General features: G+C 35.8%; 1 protein-coding gene across 1 annotated transcript in view; it reads left to right on the forward strand.

The window, feature by feature from the left end:
- Positions 1–19656, forward strand: part of VTA1 (vesicle trafficking 1) — a 73515-nt gene that overhangs the window by 20716 nt on the left and 33143 nt on the right. Inside the window, exons 3-4 of the mRNA XM_003255802.3 lie at positions 1200–1327; positions 1990–2065. Coding sequence (XP_003255850.1) covers positions 1200–1327; positions 1990–2065 — 204 coding nt within the window. The remainder of the gene's footprint in view (positions 1–1199; positions 1328–1989; positions 2066–19656) is intronic.

The following is a 19656-nucleotide window of genomic DNA, read 5'->3' on the forward strand; positions in this document are numbered from 1 at the left end:
CTTCTGGACCGTAAGTTATTCTGTTTAATTATGAAAGTATTTACTTTGCTGATTTTATGAAAAATCCTGGGGCTTGTTTTAATTTAATTTTTTACTTTATAACATCTTTGAAAAAAGCAGTTTTTAATTAACTAGTGTGATGCTCAGATCTGATAGTCCAGAGAGTTATTTTATTCCTGTATTGTAGTCTGAGTAAAAATTAGGAACTTTTTTTAAATGCTTTAAATTATTGTGTCTATAGAAAAGGGCTAAAAATTTACAGATAGAAGTTGCATTGATTGCAGGTATATATTTGTCTAATTTTTAAAAGCTTCCATAATTTGATTCTGAGTTTGTCATCTTATACCTTACTTAGAATTAGATCTTTTTTGTTTTTCACACTATGTGCTCTGAGAGATATTATTATTATTATTACTATTATTATTATTATTATTTTGAGACGGAGTCTCGCTCATTCGCCCAGGCTGGAGTGCAGTGGCGTGATCTCGGCCCACTGCAAGCTCCTCCTCCCAGGTTCATGCCATTCTCCTGCCTCAGCCTCCCGAGTAGCTGGGACTACAGCCGCCCGCTACCATGCCCAGCTAATTTCTTTCTGTATTTTTAATAGCGACAGGGTTTCACCGTGTTAGCCAGGATGGTCTCGATCTCCTGACCTCGTGATCTGCCCACCTCAGCCTCCCAAAGTACTGGGATTACAAGCGTGAGCCACTGTGCCCGGCCGAGAGATACTATTTTATGACATGATGAACCTTCTAGTCTTATTTTTTTTAGATTTGACAGAAATTGAAATGGGAATAAATTAAAATTTTAAGTTATATATGCCTAGAAATTATTTTCTAATTCTATTTTTAGGGTAACATAGTTTGGGTAGTAAAACATGATTTTGAAATATTTGATGCTTCCTTCACATGGCTAATTGGATATATTATCATTTTATGCTTGGTTATTTTGATTGTTAGAGCTAAATTATATTTTCAGTTTATCATAAGTATGTTTCTTCAAAGTTGTAAGCATTGGATTTTGTTTTAAATGCATTGGGCTGAGTCATAGCAACTCTTTTTGCAAGATTTCATTGATAACATCTTTTATTGAAATGAATGTAAAATAATTTACTTAAAATGATTATTAGAATTGTTTGTAATTAAGTCAACACTTCTAAGAGTCCAAAATCATAAGCTATGTATCTGATTTTATTTTAGCTAAAGAAGCAGTTGGGTGATAATGAAGCTATTACTCAAGAAATAGTGGGTTGTGCCCATTTGGAGAATTATGCTTTGAAAATGTTTTTGTATGCAGACAATGAAGATCGTGCTGGACGATTTCACAAGTAAGTAAAGAAAGAGAAAAATAATTTTATTAATTTTGTAACTGTATAACCAAAATGAACTAGTTTTCTCTGGAACACTTTCTAACCTGCTGATTGATTTAGGTTTTTTTAGGAAAAATTATCAAACCTCAACGGTGATTTTAGGTTAGAAATTCTGGCCTTTCTCTTAAAAGAAAATGGCTGAAAGAAGAAATACCCAGGGCAGATTTATTTACTTAGTAAATATACTCAGCTGTTTTTTAACATTTAGTAAAATCTGAGTTGATTTTAGCCAAAATCACAGCCTTGCCTGATGATTTTGGTTTTGAAGGTACCCACCCCAGTCAATTCAAATGATTTATCAGTATAATATTTACATGTAAAGAAATACATTATGGTTTGGTATGGAGTCAGATAATACTATAATTACATTTTTCTAAAGTCAAAAACATACAAAAAATCTTGCCGTAGTACATTTACTTGTAATGTGAGCCTTGTTACTTTCTCATAGTAACAGATTAGAAAACCATTTTTGTTACTTTCTTGAAATCTGATTTTATTTAAAACATTAATTTCAGAGTGCTTTTATAAAGATAGGAATTTTTTTTCTTATAGCTAAATGACAAAACTACATTTTAATGTGTTTCATATTTAAACTAGACCAGCTCTCTTTTCTCTTCCAGAAACATGATCAAGTCCTTCTATACTGCAAGTCTTTTGATAGATGTCATAACAGTATTTGGAGAACTCACTGATGAAGTGAGTGTACATTCTTTATTGTCTTATTAGCTGAAGATCAGTAATGTTTCAGTTTATCAATATTGTTATTGCATTGTTTATTTACAGCAGAATGTCTGTCAGAAATTAATGCAAGCCAAAAATGTAATTTTGCATTTTTTATTAGCCATTTTTAAAAAGTAAATTATTTCCAATAATGTATTTTAATTTTGTACTAAGTTCTCTATTTTTTTGTGTGTGTTTTTTTTTTGAGACAGGGTATTGCTCTGTTGCCCAGGCTGGAGTGCAGTGGTGTGATCTCAGCTCACTGCAGCCTCAGCCTCCCCGGGCTCAAGCAATTCTCTTGCTTCAGCCTCCTGAGTATCTGGGACTACAGGCACAAGCCACCATAGCCGGCTAATTTTGTATTTTTTTGTAGAGACATGGTTTCACCAAGCTGGTCTCGAACTCTTGAGCTCAAGCAATCTTGCCTGCCTCCGCCTCCCAAAGTGCTGGAATTACAGGTGTGAACCCCATTGCACCTGGCCTGTAATAAGTTCTTTAAATCCAGCATGTATTTTACACTTCAGCATATGTGTGACTACTGTATTGGACAGCACAGGTTTACAGTTTGATCTTACTAAGTATTAACATATTACTAATCCTGTTTATTGTCAAGTTTTTACACTGTAATTTGTTCAACATACTTGAGGTAGAATCTTTTTTTTTTTTTTTTTTTTGAGATGGAATTTTGCTCTTGTTGCCCAGGCTGGAGTGCAATGGCGTAGTCTCGGTTCACTGCAACCTCCGCCTCCCAGGTTCAAGTGATTCTTCTGCCTCAGTCTCCCTAGTAGCTGGGATTACAGGCGGATGCCACGACACCCAGCTAATTTTTGTATTTTTACTAGAGATGGGGTTTCACCATGTTGGTCAGGCTGGTTTCGAACTCTTGACCTCAGGTAATCCACCCACCTTGGCCTCCCAAAGTGCTGGGATTACAGGCATGAACCAACACACTGGGACTGGAGGTAGAATCTTTTTATGACTTTTTTTCTGTTTAATTTCTAGTCAGCATTATTGTTAATGGTTTGTTTCCCTTGTAAAATGCATATAGGACTTAATATTTTATAACATACTTTCTGTTCATTTTATCAATTTGATTCCCATAATGACTCTAAGGTAAGCGAAGCACATAACCATTGTATATACATGGGCAAATGGGGCTAAATGACACATTTACTACTTTAAGTTCAGTATTATTTTCACCATAACAGGCTTTACCATTCATGTGGAGAATTTATTTTCTGAGAGGGAATATATTAATCTAGAAAAAGAAAGAGTTATAAATGAGATTGATACATATGTGTTATATGAGTGATTTGAACACTATGGGCAATGTTATTTTTTGTGACCGAACTTTTTTTTCAAAATGATGAGTAACTCTTAGTAAAGTCCCAAACAAAACAAAGTACAGTCACTGTATAAGGCATTTTTGTAAAAGACTGTATAGCAAAACTGCAAAAAGTTATTTTTTGTTTATATTCAAAATGAAGTTACTCTTTAAGCTTGATGAGTATAAGCAGGGGTTTTGCCAGCATGAAAGTTGTACAGGACATTTCAAAGTTGTGACAAGTGAAAGACTTTTTTTTTTTTTTTGTGAGACTGAGTCTCGCTCTGTCACCAGGCTGGAGTGCAGTGGCACAATCTCGTCTCACTGCAACCTCTACCTCCTGGGTTCAAGCGATTTCCCTGCCTCAGCCTCCCAAGTAGCTGGGCCTACAGGTGTGCGCCACCACACCTGGCTAATTTTTTGTATTTTAGCAGAGATGGGGTTTCACTATGTTGGCCAGGATGGTCTCAATTTCCTGACCTCGTGATCCACCTGCCGTGGCCTCCCAAAGTGCTGGGATTACAGGCGTGAGCCACCAAGTCCAGCCAGGACTTTTTTTTGTAATGTGACTGTCCCTTTTATTTCAAAACGCGGAGCAATTTTGGCCCTTGGCCGCACACTGCCAGTGGCATTTCCCAGTAATTGAGCTAACCAGAAACCACCTGAGATATTTCAAAACAGCCCTACCCTAGGGTATGGGGCAATGCCCATTTAGAGCCACTGCTCTCAGATATTTTATACTCTTATACAGAGTCATATAAAGGAGAACTGATACCTGGAGTGTGAAAACCTGAACTGTTACTCAATGGGTATTACCTTTTTATATTCTGATGGCCTTATGGATCCACCTTTTTAACTCCGTTTTACCTCATCTCCTGTTATTAATGATCCAAATTTTCTTTTCTTCTCTGTTTTACTAGTGTGAGGCACTATGCTAAATACTTGGGGATACAGAGGTAATATAAACATGACATGATGGAAAGCTTTGAGTGGTTCAGTAGAACTTTGGAGAGTACCACGTAGGTGAAGGAGAATAGTGAGAATTCAGATTAGAAGAGTAAGTCATAAGCCAGGTCAGACAGATGATGGAAGACCTACAATCTTCAATTTGTATTTTTGAGTAAAGAACTATGCCTTGGGGTGCTTTGTATAATAGGAGTCTGTACAATGAACTGAAGTGAGGGAGAACTACAAAAACATTTGACAAAAAAAAAAAAAGAAAAAAAAACTGGTTGATTATTAACTGTGGGCCTTAGTTGAGAGGTGGAGAATTGTACATGATGAGTTGTTTTTGATTTGAGAAACAATAATATATTGAAACTTAGATTTTAAAATTTGAGGTGCAAGTATGACAGCCAAAAAGGAATTACCAGAAGCCTCTTGGAAATAAGCAAAAGACAGCAAAGTAGAGGGGACAATTCAAGTTATAAGATTAGACAAACCCTTCAGGTAAGTGGATTGTTTTGAATGAGAGAGAAGATGACTAAATAAATATCCTTGGTAAACACCTATTTTTGCAATGTAAGAGGAAGAAGTTAATAAACACATTTATAGATGTGAATGGAAATTCAAGATACCAGAAGAGAGGATCATGATAAGGCAAAGTAGCAGATCAGAATGCCACATGGTTTATTGTGCTCTGGGCCTACAGGCGTGCGCCACTATGCCTGGCTAATTTTTTGTATTTTAGTAGAGACGGGGTTTCACTGTGTTGGCCAGGATGGTCTTGATCTCCTGACCTCGTGATCTGCCCTCTCCTAGTTCTTATTTGGGGAAGCTACCTTCCCCTATGTATTTTAGAAGCAAGCACATAATCCTTTAAAGTTATAACTGCTAACAATGGTGAATCCAGCTAACAGGTAAAGTAATAATCATAGGAAAAAGAACAAAATTTCCAGAAATCTAAAGTGAGTAATAGGTTCTTTTCACTTAAGGAATATGTAACACTTACACATACATAAACTACATTAATTTATCTGTATTTCAGAAGAAAAATCTAGGTTTACTTTTAGCTACCATTAATGAAGAACCAGCTGCCTTAGTTTTTTGAACATAGTAACTAGGGCAAAACTGTAAATGAGGCCAATGAGAAGGCTTCATGTGAGATTGGGGTGATGGGATGGGATTTGTTTAGATATTAAGGTTACTAAAGAGTAAGGGTAAAGGGATTTTTTTTACCCCCTATCTCACTACCCAACCTGCTCCCTAAGCCCCTTTGCCTTGCACTGGTGCTAGAATAAAGTAGCATCTTTGTTGGTGGATAAAGGATTCCAGATAGTTGGAGGGGTCTGGAATGGGATCCCACACAGAGTCCCACCTGGATCACTGCTTAGTGGAGCTGTAGGAGCGGGGCTGCCACCACCCAGACCTACCTGAATGGTAGAGCCACTGGCAGCTTGCACTCTGAGCCTGGAAAAGGTGCAGGCTTTCAACTCCAGCCTGTGGGAGCAGCCCCAGGGGCTGTACCCTGCAAAGCCATAGGGGCAGAGCTGCCCAAGGCCACCACTTGTACCAGTGTTCCCTGGATGCTGGTCATGGAGTCAAGGATTATTTTGAAACTTTGAAGTTTAATGTCTACCATGTTGGTTTTTGGACTTGTGTGGGGCCTATAGTGCCTTTTTGTGGGCAGTTTCTCCCTTTTAGAATGGGGATGATTACCCAATGCCTGTACCACCATTCTTTCTTAGAAGTAAATAACTTGCTTTTAATCTTACAGGCTCACAGGTAGAAGGAATGTGCCTTGATTCTTAGATGAGATTTTGGACTTTTGAGTTGACGCTGCAATGAGTTAAATCTTTAAGGGACTATTGGGAAGGGATGATTATATTTTGCAATGTGAGGAGGACATGAGATTTGAGGGAGCAGGAGCAGAGGTGGAATTGTATAGTTTGGATGTTTGTCCCCCTCGAAACTCATGTTAAAATGTGATCCTCAGTGTTGGAGGTGAGGCCTGGTGGGAGGAGTGGTCATGGGGGTGGATCTTTTATGAATAGCTTGGTGCCCTCCCCATGGTAATAAGTGAGTTTTCACCCTGTTATTTCATGTGAGAAGTGGTGGTTTAAAAGAGCCTGGCGTCTCTCTTGCTGCCTCTCCTGCCTTGCGACATGCTGGCTTCCTTTTGCCTTCCATCATGAGTAAGAGCTTCCTGGGCCTCACCAGAAGCCAAGCAGATGCTGGGCCCATGCTTGTACAGCCTGCAGAATGTGAAGGCTCTTTTCTGTATAAATTAGCCAACATCAGGTATTCCTTTATAGCAGTGAAAACAGACTAATACAAGATGTAAACAACCTGAATAACCGAAGCCTTTTGTGTGATATCTGTACATGATGATTTGGGATATTCTAATTAAGTTATTTTTACTTAAAATTCCATCCCTTTTCAAAAAGGCCACTGGTTCACAAGATGAATTATGCAATTTACATAACTAATTCATCTTATTTTGAGCTTTTTTTCTCTGCAATTCATTCTTCTGTCATTGAAGAACCTACAGGAACTTCTTATTTCCTAACACTGCAAGTCCAAGCTCCTCTGTCGGATTTTCAGGTTTTCTGTCATGCTCCGTACTCTGGTTGCAGCCCTATTTGCTAGTCCTGCTTTGTAGACCAGGCTGCTCACTGTCTTCTCTTTTTTCACCTTTGGAAATGTGTTTTTAACTGGCCTTGCCTAAGTTTTATCTTCTCTTCAAGTCTCACCTACATTATTCTAGTCCTTACATGAATTTCTCCATTCTCTCAGCTCTCCCCCACCTGTATTTAGAGTTCTGACTTTATGAATATTACACTATGAATGTATTGACTTCATTTTTGTGAATTATATTTTTGAATAAATTATATTGCAAGTACTTGAAGAGGGGGCTTTGTCTTCTTGATTAGTTTCTGCTTCAAAAGTTGCTATAGTGTTTCATTTTTAATCTGTAGATGGAAAAATGCCTTACACTTGTTTATATATAAATTATTATATTTCATAACTTTTCTAAAATGTAATAGATCTCATTTACTCAATGACATTTTTCTTGGTAATTTCTTGATTTTTTTTCCTTTTAATTTCATGTCATTACTCGTATAAAACTATTTTCTTTAGTCCTTCAACATTTTTGTTTTTTTATTTTTTAATATTTTGTCTGCCACTATTCTATTTCTCAGTTATCTCTATTTTAGGTATATGTATTTAGCTCTTTTCACTGTGCCTTATTATCATTCCATCACAGCATTTTAATTAAATTTGCTGTTATGTAAGCTTTAGCTCTGTTGTTACGTAACTGTAGTTCTCTTGGAATCAGTGCCCAGGTTTAGTTATAGAGTCAACATAAATATTTTCTTTTTCTACTATAGCATCTTGTGTAATCTGTTTGTGGCCAATATTATTGATAGGCTTCCTTTCATTGTATTTTAGATTCATTTTACTACTAGCAGTGTTTGAGGAACAGATAACATTTTACTATTTTTCATTCATAATCTTTGGTTAAGATTAATACTGCCAAGTTAGGTAGAACATGAAAATTACAGGTGAAAAATAATGCTATTCTTATATATGGAGTTTTTGCTATTTGAGGGAATGAGATGAATATGTTTTCTGCCCTCATTGAGCTTATTTTGTTTCTCACCTGGAAAGAGAAACAGAATAACTCTGATGATACATGATGTATTAATGAAATGTAGGGAAGGGATGCATTGGCAGTACCTAACATTAGCCTGGCACTATGCTTAGACACCTTGTTTCATCTTTCACAACTCTGAATTATAGTGAGAAAACTGAGGGTCAGAAAAATATAAAGTACTTGGCCCCAGATACATAGCCCAGGACAATGTTTCTCAAACTCTCTGTGATAAAGTTTCAGCCTTTTTTTTTTTTTTTAATTTTCAATTCTTTGCAGATGATTTTGTAAAATACAAATGCAAGTAATAAATGAATTACAAAAGAGAAAATTTAAAAAGGCATACAGATAGATATACAGCCTAATTTGCTATGTGTGCTTCAAATATTTCTAAATCCAGTTTCAGTATTATGTTGTCACAAACTCATAAGCAGTTTTGCAGACCAGCGGTGTTTCTGGGACCACATTTTGATTGGCACAGATCTAGACCCTTTTTGGATCCTGTTAGGGTCCTCCTTGCTTGAAAAACAGGGCTGCACATTTACTGAGGCAATAAGGCACATGAATAGCTGGCTGTGAGAAGGTAGTCTAAGGGTATCCATGTGCACTGGAAGGTTTCAAAGTGAGCAGCATCTTATTATTAGCCTAGAAAACCATGGTAAAGCAGAGACATTTTCTAACTACAAAAGCATGTATTCCTTACATACACCATACTTTAGGTTTTCATGTTCTTACTGTATCCTGAAAGTCTCATTCTTAGCAATTATCATAATAGATAAATATGAGAGTAGGGTTATGTCTAATTACAGTAGAAATTCCATGTGTCTTGTGCTCACTTGTATAATAATTGCCAAGAACAATGTCTTACACCTAATTGATGAGTTGTAAATGAATGAAATATTTTTTCATACAGTATTAGTATAAAGTAGTTAAGAATGCAGGCATTGGGCCTCCAAATTCTATTATGTCACTCCATAACTGCATGACTTTGAGTGAGTTAACTTATGTAAGCCTGTTCCAACATACGTAAGATGATGAAAATTGTAATACCTATTTTGTCAAGTTGTCATGGAGATCAAGTGAGGAAATGTATGTAAAGCCTTTAGCAAAGTGCCTAGCATGTAAGTGCTTTAAAAAAATTAGCTCTTGCAGATTCTGGCAGTAGTAAGGAGAATAGCTTGAGAAGGCCAATTAGGAAGCCTTTTTGAACTAGGGTAAAAGATAAAAACTTGAGTTTTCAGAAAGGAGATCAGAGAGTAGGGTTACATTAAAAAAAAAAAATATGCTAAATGTGCTTTTTCTGTTGGAAGGTAATTTTTTTACACAAAAAAAAATCAGTTCGTGTAGTCCATTCTAAGTACTAAATGTGTATTCATTGCTAGTTGTAGCCTGTAACCTGAGTCTGAAACATAGCTCTATCATATAATAATGTTTAAACCATGTTTTAATAATATTTTACTGAGCTGTATTTAGAGAGTTTGTCAGCAAATACATAAAATTTTTCATGGAAACTATCCTAAACTGATCTGGCTTATATATTTACTTTGCATTTAGATGAGCTTATTCATGGGCATTATGTATTACTGCTACTGTATTTGGGAGTCTAACGTGTACATTTGGAGTTCCAAAAGGAGAGTAGAAAGAAAACGAGTACGAAAAGATATCTGAAGAAATAATGACCACAGATTTTCCAAATTGAGTAAAAAAGCAGCTACAGATTCAAGAAGCACAGTGAACAATAAGATTAATATAAAGGAAATCACACCTAGAAACACTGTAGTCAAACCACTGAAGTCTAGTGATGGAAGAGAAAATCTTGAAAAAGCAGCCTTGAGAAACAATGTGTTACACACAGGGTAACAGTGTTGTGAGGGATAGTTGACTTCTGATTTTTAAAAAAATTGGAGACCAGAAGATAATAAAATGACATATTTAAAGGGCTGAAAGAAAAAAAAAATAAATGAACAAAAACCCTGTCAACTCAGAATTCTATATACAGCAAAGCTGTGCTTCAAAAAATGAAGGTTTTTAAAAAACATTTTTAGGCAAATTAATTCATTGCTAGCAGGTCTGCACTAAAGATCCAAAGAACTAAAGAACAGCTAAAATGAAGGAAGTTTTTCAGGCAGAAGGAAAAGGATACCAAGCAGGAATTTGATTTACAGGAAGGAATGAACAACGCTGGACATAGTAATGTAGGTAAATGTAAAAGACTATATATTTTTCATTTCTTTAAAAGATACATGACTATATTTGTAAAAATTATTTTAACTGTACATATATATTTGGCAAACCCTAAAGGCAGAGAAGGAAACATAAACAGGTGGGACCAATGCAAAACACATAGCAAATGTTAGACCCAAATACAGCTATGTTGTTACCTACCATAATTGTAAATGGACTAACACCCAAATTTTATAGTAGAGGTTTTCAGACTATATTTTTTTAAAAAGCAAGCCTTAACTGTATACTGTTTCTAAGAGATACTGTTCAAATACAAATATAAATATTTTGAAAATGAAAATATGGAAAAAGATGCTTAATACAGATACTAAGTAAACAGAATCTCAAGTGGCCATAGATAAAACAGACTTTGAGTAGATGTGTTACTAGAAATAAAAGGGGACATTTTATAATAAAGGGGTCAGTTCATCAAGAAGACAATACAGTTACAAATGTCTGTGCACCTAATAAGACTTTCAAACTATATGAAACAAAAATCGACAAAAAGAAAAGAAAAATAAGGAAAAATTCATAATCATAATTGGAAATTTTAACACCCCCGTTAGTCATCGATAGAATAGTTTTTTAAAATCAGTAAAATAAAATAAATCAATACAATAACACAAATAACGAGTGGCCACATAAAACTGTTGTCTAGAATGTGAAAAACCAAGAGCTTTCATACATTGCTTGATGGAGATGTTAGATGTTATATCCACTTTAGGAAACGAGTTGGCCATTTTTTTAAATGCTAAACATACTCCCTTTTACCCAGCAATTCCTATTCTGGTTTTTATCCAAGAGAAATAAAAACATATGTCCTGAAAAAGACTTGTTCAGGAGTGCTTATGGGAAGTTTTTTCTTAATAGCCCAAAGCTAGAAACAACCCTGATATCCACCAACAGGGGCGCTGGTAAACACATTGGGGTATTAGATACAAAAAGGAACTGACTACTGATATAACCTACAGCATGGATGAATCTAGTTGACATTATGCTGAGAAAAAAAGCCAGAAGAATACAAACTGTATGATTCCCTTCATGTACAGGTGTGTGTACATGCGTGCACACCAAAGGAAGTTGATCTGGGAAGGGATATAAATAGAAGTACGGTTTACCCAGGTATATTAATCTGTTTGTCAAAATATTAAATTGTGCACTGAAGATGTATGCATCTCAAAGCATGTTCGTTTTACTGCAGAAGTTAAATATTGAACTATTTTGTTGATAGGTTTGGTTTATCTTAGTACGGGCTGGCAGTTCTAAACCTGCTTATTCTATATTCTAGGAGTGACCAAATGATTAAATATATTGAGGGAGACAGTTTTCTCACTTTTGGGGAATTTAGTTACAATGTGGAATGCGAGAAGACTAGATTGTGTTGTGCTGTTAGGTTGGAATATCTTCTTAATTCATGCTTTTAAATATATTACACTAGATGAATAGATATATTTATATAGGTATAATATGTATACTATAGTTTCTGTATCTCTATACTCTCCTAGGAGCAATGATGCAGCAGTAGCAGTGAGCACAGTGAGCATCCCTAGTGCCTGATTTTCTGTTCTAATTTTATTCTGCATAAGGAACCAGGACTTTCATAAAAAGTGCTTAATCTAGGGCTAAGTCCAGGAAAGCTACAGATAAGGCCGGACCTTCTTGTGACAGAAAGTAGAAGTGTTATCATAATCATAGGACCCAGAAGCTGACTTGAAAGGGTTCCCATTGTCCAAGCCAGGGACAGTTGGAGCATAAAAATGAGAATGATAGTAATGGATGATAACTCATTGAATAAATTAAGAATCTGTATAGGTCCAGACTGATACATATGAAGAAATAAATAAATGAATAAATAATAGAAGAGCAGAGAAGGCTCTTTGTCATAGTATTCTAACTATAAATATACAAATAATGATAAAATTAGGAAATTGTTAGTGGGCTTTAAAAGTAGTAGGTGGAAAGTTTGATAAAAAGAAGTATATTTACATGTCTCTGAATATCTTACCAAATTGCTTATTGATATCAGAGGAAAATAGTAATTCAATAATGAGAAAACTTGTCACGCACGTCCTTAGGCCAAGTCATTAAACCTAACACCACTAATATTGGAACAACCCACATCATGTGCATCCTAATAAGATGATCTGAAAAAGACAAACATCGCTTCAGTGATAATGCTGCCAAAAATGTATAACCCGAACATCATCATGAGGAGACGTCAGACAAATCAATAGACATTTTACAGCTTGGTTGGTATTTTTTAAAAAGTCAAGGTCAAGAAACACTAATCATGCACCTTAGATTAGATCTGGGCCTGGGGGAAAAATAACTACAAAGGACGTGACTGGGACAATTGACAAAATTTATTGGGACTGTGGATCAGACAGTAATGTTGTGTAAGTATTAAATTTTCCAATTTTTGAGATTGTCCTAGATTTTGGAAAGTGCAATGAAAGGGTAAGGGGACATAGTGTCTTCAATTTACTCTTAAATGGCACAGAAAAAAAAAAAAAAAAAAAATATATATATATATATACACACACACAGACACACTTTTTTTTTTTTGAGATGGGGTCTCGCTCTGTTGCCCAGGGTGGAGTGCAGTGGCGCGATCTCACCTCTCTGCAAGCTCCACTTCCCGGGTTCACGCCATTCTCCTGTCTCAGCCTCCTGAGTAGCTGGGACTACAGGTGCCTGCCACCATGCCCAGCTAATTTTTTGTATTGTTAGTAGAGATGGGGTTTCACTGTGTTAGCCAGGATGGTCTCAATCTCCTGACCTCATGAACTGCCTTCCTCGGCCTCCTGAAGTGCTGGGATTACAGGCATGAGCCACCGCACCCAGCCTGACACACACACTTTTTATATTTATATATATATATATATATATGTGTGTGTGTATACTTTTTATACATTTATATGTAGAAATAAATTGATAAAACAAAAATTAAATAGTTGGAGAATCTGAGTAGAAGATATGTGAGAGTATGTTGTGCTATTTTTAAAACTTTATGTAAATTTCATGAAAACTGTGTTTTTTTTCAAAAAATAATTAACATTGGTTTCTTTTCTTACCCCAGTAGATTAAGTATTAAACAGTTACCGACCATACCTTGTTTGGAAATCTTTTGTTTACTTGGAAAGTATATTCCAATGTTATGATATTTTAAAAATAGAGGAGTTATATTTAAGTCTTTGTGTATTAAGTTATAGTTATGATTTGGGGGGTATAGTTTTACTCTCCCTTTTAAAAACTTGTTTGATGAAATTATAGTTGCTTTGAAAATATAAAAGGATTAAAATGTTGAATGAATATCAGGAAATACATGTAATCTGTGACTATAAATATTTCAGTATCTGAGTCATTTTGATAATAAATTTGTTTATGTGTTTTTCAAGCATTTCTCATTATACCACGTCTGAGTGTTCTGGGAGTTATGTGGAAGTCTTGTTTATATAATAACTTGGGAGGTTGAGGGACTAAGAGTATACATGTATTTGTGATGTTGCCACAAAGTTAGAGATTATTAATCACATTTTTATCACTGACTACTTTGAAAATCTTATGAAAGCTGTGGATTCTCATGCTAATGTGTATTGCATTTTTGCATGTAATTTGGGGGGTGTTCCAGGAAGAGGCAAGAGAGAGTGCTACATTTTTGAGACTACAGTACAAGCTACCTATTCTTGTTCAAGAAATAACAAGGAGAACAATGTGGCAGAATCCAGAATGAGAAGGAGGGATAGGATAGGAGATGAGAATGAGGGTGGTTGGGGGAGGATTCAAACAGAGAACTGATAAAATTTGACTTGTATTTTTAAAGTATTGTTCCTTTCTGTAATGGACAAGAGTGGAAAAGGCAAACTCATTAGTACGTTATTAAATAATCCAGGTAAAAGATAATGCTTGCTAGGACCAGAGTTTGCAGAAGAGGACATGTTGAGTAGTGGTTGGATTCTGGATATATTTTGAATGGAGAGCTGACAAAATTTAACAGATTCATTGGCAGAGTGTAAAAGATGCAGAGAACTCAAAAATGACTCCAAGGGTTGGACCTGACAACTGTAAGATCATTCTTAACCATTGTGGCCATTTATAGACTTGGTGGGGGAAAATCAGGAGTTGGTTTTGAACTTGGAGGAGCTTATCAAACATACAGGAGAAATGTGGAATTGGATGTATGCTTATACAAAATCCTAAGGTTCAGAGAAGTCTGAACAGAAGATATAAATTTGGAAGTTGGCAGCAAATACATCTCATGGTATTTAAGGCTGGTATATTTAAAGCCATTGGACTGCATGAGATCATCAAGTGTAGAAAGAGGAGACAAGGAATCCAAGAGCTGAAGCCTGAGGTACTCCTGACACTGGGACATGAAAAAGAACCAGTATAAAAGGACTGAAGGAGCGCACAGCAAGGGAGAAGGAAAACCAGGAGGTCTTGATAACCAGGAAAGCAAGTGTAAAGGGGGCATCAAGGAATGGGGTGGGAAATAATCCCCTGTTCATGCTGATAGGCGTCAAGGAAGATGGCATGTAAGCCTTGAATTTAGGTGGCAAAAACTACAATTACTTTCACACCAACCTAATAGCAATATAGAAGTAATCTGTAACCTTGATGAAAGCTGTTGCAGTGAGTGGTGGAGATTAAAAACTTGCCTAGGATGGGTTCAATATAAAATCAAAGAGGAAGAATTAGATGGAGACAGCTGGTGTAAAACTTTGTCTTTCAAGGTGACTTTTTGGTATGCTAATGGAGAATAATTTATATCAAATTTTTCATAGCTCTAGCCAGGAATTTATTATTACACTCTTGTGATTCTTATAGGTAATAAGTTTGAAAATCCCTCCTCCAGCCTATGGTTGCTGTTCTCTAACCAGTCATGCTTCAGTGTAGCAAGTGATTTAAAAATTAAATGAAAATTCATGCTAATTCTTAAGTGGCCAAAATTTGCAGTTGTCAGTGATTCTCGTCAATCTAGTAACAAAACAGGAACTTGGAGGCCAAGGACAAAAGTAAAAGTTCTTTTTGCAGTTCCTGTCTGTTAGAAAGGATGTTTAATCAGCCAAAAGGAGTTAATGAATTTCAAAAATACATCTTGAAAATTTCCTTTTAAAATATTGTTTAGTATCCAGCATCCTTTACATCCTTTATTTTAAATAAAACAACATTGAAAAGTGAATTAGGGGAGTTACAACTGCCAGAAATTTCTGCTAAATAGTATATGCATCAGTTTGTAGGAATAGGGATGTTTTGGAAACAGGGTGAAATAAAAATTAAATACGTTGCTTTACTAAAATGAGCCCTTTTCAACTTAGTTTCTTAAATTTCACATACTAATGCAGAAACTCAAATTGGTTTAAACTTCTCTACACTGCTCATGCTTAGATATTAGGACTGAAAGAACCTTCTAAAGTCATTACAACTTTTCCACTAAGTCTTTAGACAGGATTAAATTATTTCAGATAGAAGAAAATTTGGCCTAATTTTAAAGACCCTCAAAGAAGGCAGTTTAAACTTTCCTTAGCAATTTGTTCATTTACTTTTAAAATAGTTTTCTTCGTAACTACCAAAAGGTATATTCTGCATTGATAAACATTAAGTAGCTGACCTTTAAGGCTTATTTTCTGTTATTTCATCTATTTTAATCTGAGTTGCAAATTGCAGTGTGGTAATTGTAGTTCACCAAGATAGACCTGAATGAGTGGCTAACTTTACTACTAAAACAGTATGACCTTCAGTAAATTACTTTACTTTTGTAATGACGTTTCTTCATCTCTAAAATGATATAGAATCCCAAGAAAGAAGGATGAAGAAATAGGGTCTTCAGATAAGACACGTGTCACATTTAGGGATGTCGGTTATTGCGTGGTTTCACATTAGACTCTAAAACTCATGCTTGACTCATTCATCTCATGTATCCCCAGCACTTAGCATATTACCTGACTTGAGTAAATAATAAATAACTGTTGACTTACTGGAACTGAGGGTGCTTCATAGGGAGTAAACATTTGCACTTAGCCTTGGAGGAAAGGAGACTGGGCAGAAAGGAAACCATGTTAGATAAGAGAGAATGGCATAAGAAGAGAACGCAGGTAAGACAGGAATCCAATCTTGATTGAGGGAAATGGAAATAAGACTGAGTGTCCACAATGTGGAGGGCCTTGAATGCCAGATTAAACTGTATTTACATTGAGCCAGTCTTATAATGTCTCAAAGCCTTAGTGTGAGTAAAATGTGACCTGCCTAAATTTCGAGGTTCTGATGAAGACCAAGTAGAGGAAAATGTGTGGAAGTGCTAACCTGTAGAATGCTATAAAGATGTCAGTCCAAGACTTTAATCTTGTCTTGGATTTATCTTACTTATCCAACTAGCATTTAATATGTTATCTTCTATCCATGGCATATTGGTTTATTTATCTTTATTCTCCAAATATTTCCTTATTTCTACCTTTGCTTGTACTTTTCCTTCTCTCTAGAATCTTGTTATTGCTTCCATTTTTTCACATCTTACCCATCTTGCGTGGCCAAACTAAAGTATCATTTCCCTTACCTTATTCTGTTTTTTCTTTATTCTCTGAACTGTTCCATGTATGTACTATAGGAAACAGGTTTAACACTTCCTACTAAGTGTGTTTTTATAGTAACAGTTCTTTGTATTTTAATTTCATATCCATAGCCAGATGATTAGCTCCCTAAGGGCGGAAATAATGTATTGACTTATTTTATATATCCCATATTGCTAATTAAAGGTCTTAATTAATAGGAAACTTTTACAGAGCCTAAAACTATGTTGAGGTTAACTATACATACCTTATGTTTTCCCCCAAAGAGGGAAAGTTTAAAAATTTAGGGTAATTAATTACCTTCATTAGTTTTCATTGCTGGAGCATAGGTTAATAATAAACATTTTAAAAGAATGTCATTTTGCAGAGACTGAATTCAAGTGAACATAGAGACTCAAATCTGATACTAATCCAGCATTTGTAGCCCTTCAATTCTAATTGCTCAGGATTTTGAAAAATTAAAAATAATCTGGAAAAGTCAGTGCTTTAGCACATATATTCTTTGCTCTGAAAAAATGAAAAAGGAAGAAAAAGGTGAACCACAGGATATTGCTGTTTCTATAGGCCTAAAAAAAATACTGGAAATTTCAAGTCATTCTATCTAACTGTATCATAAATGTAACAGAACTTCCTAAATCCAGTAGCCACTTACATACCACAGAAATAATGATCCCTTGTACTACCACGGAAATTTCAATTAGAATCAGTTAAGCTTCCATACATTGGAGATACGTATACTTCTTGAGCAACTACTACATACTGGTCACAAAGCCAAGTGCTTGGTATAAACAACAGGTAGACTCTGCTTTTAATGAGCTTATATTGTAAGGTATGTGGGTGTTTTGAGGGTCGGGGAGGACACTTTGTCAGCATCCTTATATAATTATAAACTATGATAAATGTTGTTTTAAAAAAAGATGTAAGATTACTGGAGAGTCTGACCTTAGATTGGGAACATCAGGAAAACCTTTCTGAGGAAGTGGCATTTGATCTGGCATATGAGGAATGAGCTGAGTAGGGGTGAGTTAGCTGGGTGAGGAAGAAAAAAGACAATAGGCAAACAGATTGTATGGGCCATGGCATGTGTAGTAACAGAAAAAAATGCATAGCTGGATAGTAGTCAGTGAATGGGATAGGGACATTGAGAAGAGGTTGGACAATCAAGAACCAGGTAGAGTAGACCCTTGTATCCAAAGTTAGAGTTTATTTTGCATTTTAACTGAAAAGATTGACATGAATGGATTTATATTTTAGAAAGATCACTGTACTCAGAGCACTGGATGAGGAAGATGTGGTAGGGGCTAGGGCAATAATAGAAGTTGGGACAAATTAGGGGGCTATTGCAGTGAAAATGGGGAGATGAAGACCAATCAGGGTATGTTTCGAAAGGAAAATCAACTGGATTCTTGGTGAATTAGGTAAGGGAGTGGGGGGAGAGGCAAAATATAGGGAGAGCTGTTAAAAATGACTCCTCCCATTTACTTGAGAGTGAAGTTCCCAGAGGGCAGGAGAGGTGGTAGGGGGATCAAAAGAACAGTTTTAATTTTAATTGTATGTGAGACATCCAAGCAGTGATGTCACATAGTCGGGTATTTGTCAAAGCAGATTCTGGCTAGATTCATAAATTTAAGAATAATAAATTTATCAATAGTATTTAAAGCTATGGGAAGGCATATGAAGAGGTTAAAAAAATAAGCTAGATGGCAAGATCATGATGCTTGTATGAATCTGGTAGGTGGTATAATGGCTTAAGACAGCCCACTGTGAGATAATAACTGGCAACTGATATGATGTATGAACTGGAGATGGAGGAGAGGGAGAATGAATGAATATACATTATCTGAAGGGAACTGCCTCTATTCATTCAGCTCAGATAATTATTACTAAATAAATCTGGGCCCAGATATTTCATTTTTAAAAGAGAAGTTAGAAATTTAGCTTTTATGTAACTTTTCCCGTATTTGGATATAGAAAACATAATTCATATTTAAAATTCTATATGAGTTATTATGGATTGCGCTATTTTGTACTCTGTCCTAGGACAGAGTATTTAAAATTACTTGAAGGTCAGCTGGAGGATTAGGAGCCAAAGGAGATCAGAGAGAAACCAAGAGAATAGAGTGTCACAAAAACGAGTTAGAGAAGGTTTCACAAAGATTGGCATAGTCCAGGGCTTTTCATATATTTACAGAGTATAGCAGTTTGGTAAGATGATACCTAAAAAGTGTCCCTTGGATTTTCTAGTGTAGACTAGGCAGTTGATATTAGTAAGAGCAATTCCTCAAATGAACTGACAACTTAAGTGAGGAACAGGCTGACACATGTGGGCTCCCTGCCAGTAAAAGACACAGGCATATTCAAATTCCCTGACCTTTTGTGTTACTGGAGAATATGAACTAAACAGAAGAAATATACCCTCCCCATCCCCCAGAGTGAACTGAATGGTGAAGAAGTGAAGACTAAATGTGGATACTTCTGTTGGAAAGCTCGTTTGTGAAGTGGAGCAAAATGTCATACCTGGAAGAAAATCAGAATCAGTGTGTAGATTTTTTTAATTGAATATGTAAGAGGAGTGTTTGATAAGAAGGAAATGTGATACAAATTTAGTAATTTAGGGGTTAATTTTTTTTAGTTTTCTGTACAGAAGCTACCTCTAGTAGTATCTAGAGACTCACATTATAGAATACTCAACTAAGTATCTGGACCACCTGCTGCATTTGTACTTATCAATGACTTCATGGATCTTTGCAAAAGAATACTCTTATTTCTTTTTTTTTTTGGCCGGGAGGAGGTCCGGAGCTGGGCTGGTGCAGTGGCGCAGTCTTGGCTCACTGCAACCTCTGCCTCCTGGGTTCACGTG

Source organism: Nomascus leucogenys, chromosome 3 (genome assembly GCF_006542625.1).
Source record: "Nomascus leucogenys isolate Asia chromosome 3, Asia_NLE_v1, whole genome shotgun sequence".
NCBI lineage: Eukaryota > Metazoa > Chordata > Mammalia > Primates > Hylobatidae > Nomascus > Nomascus leucogenys.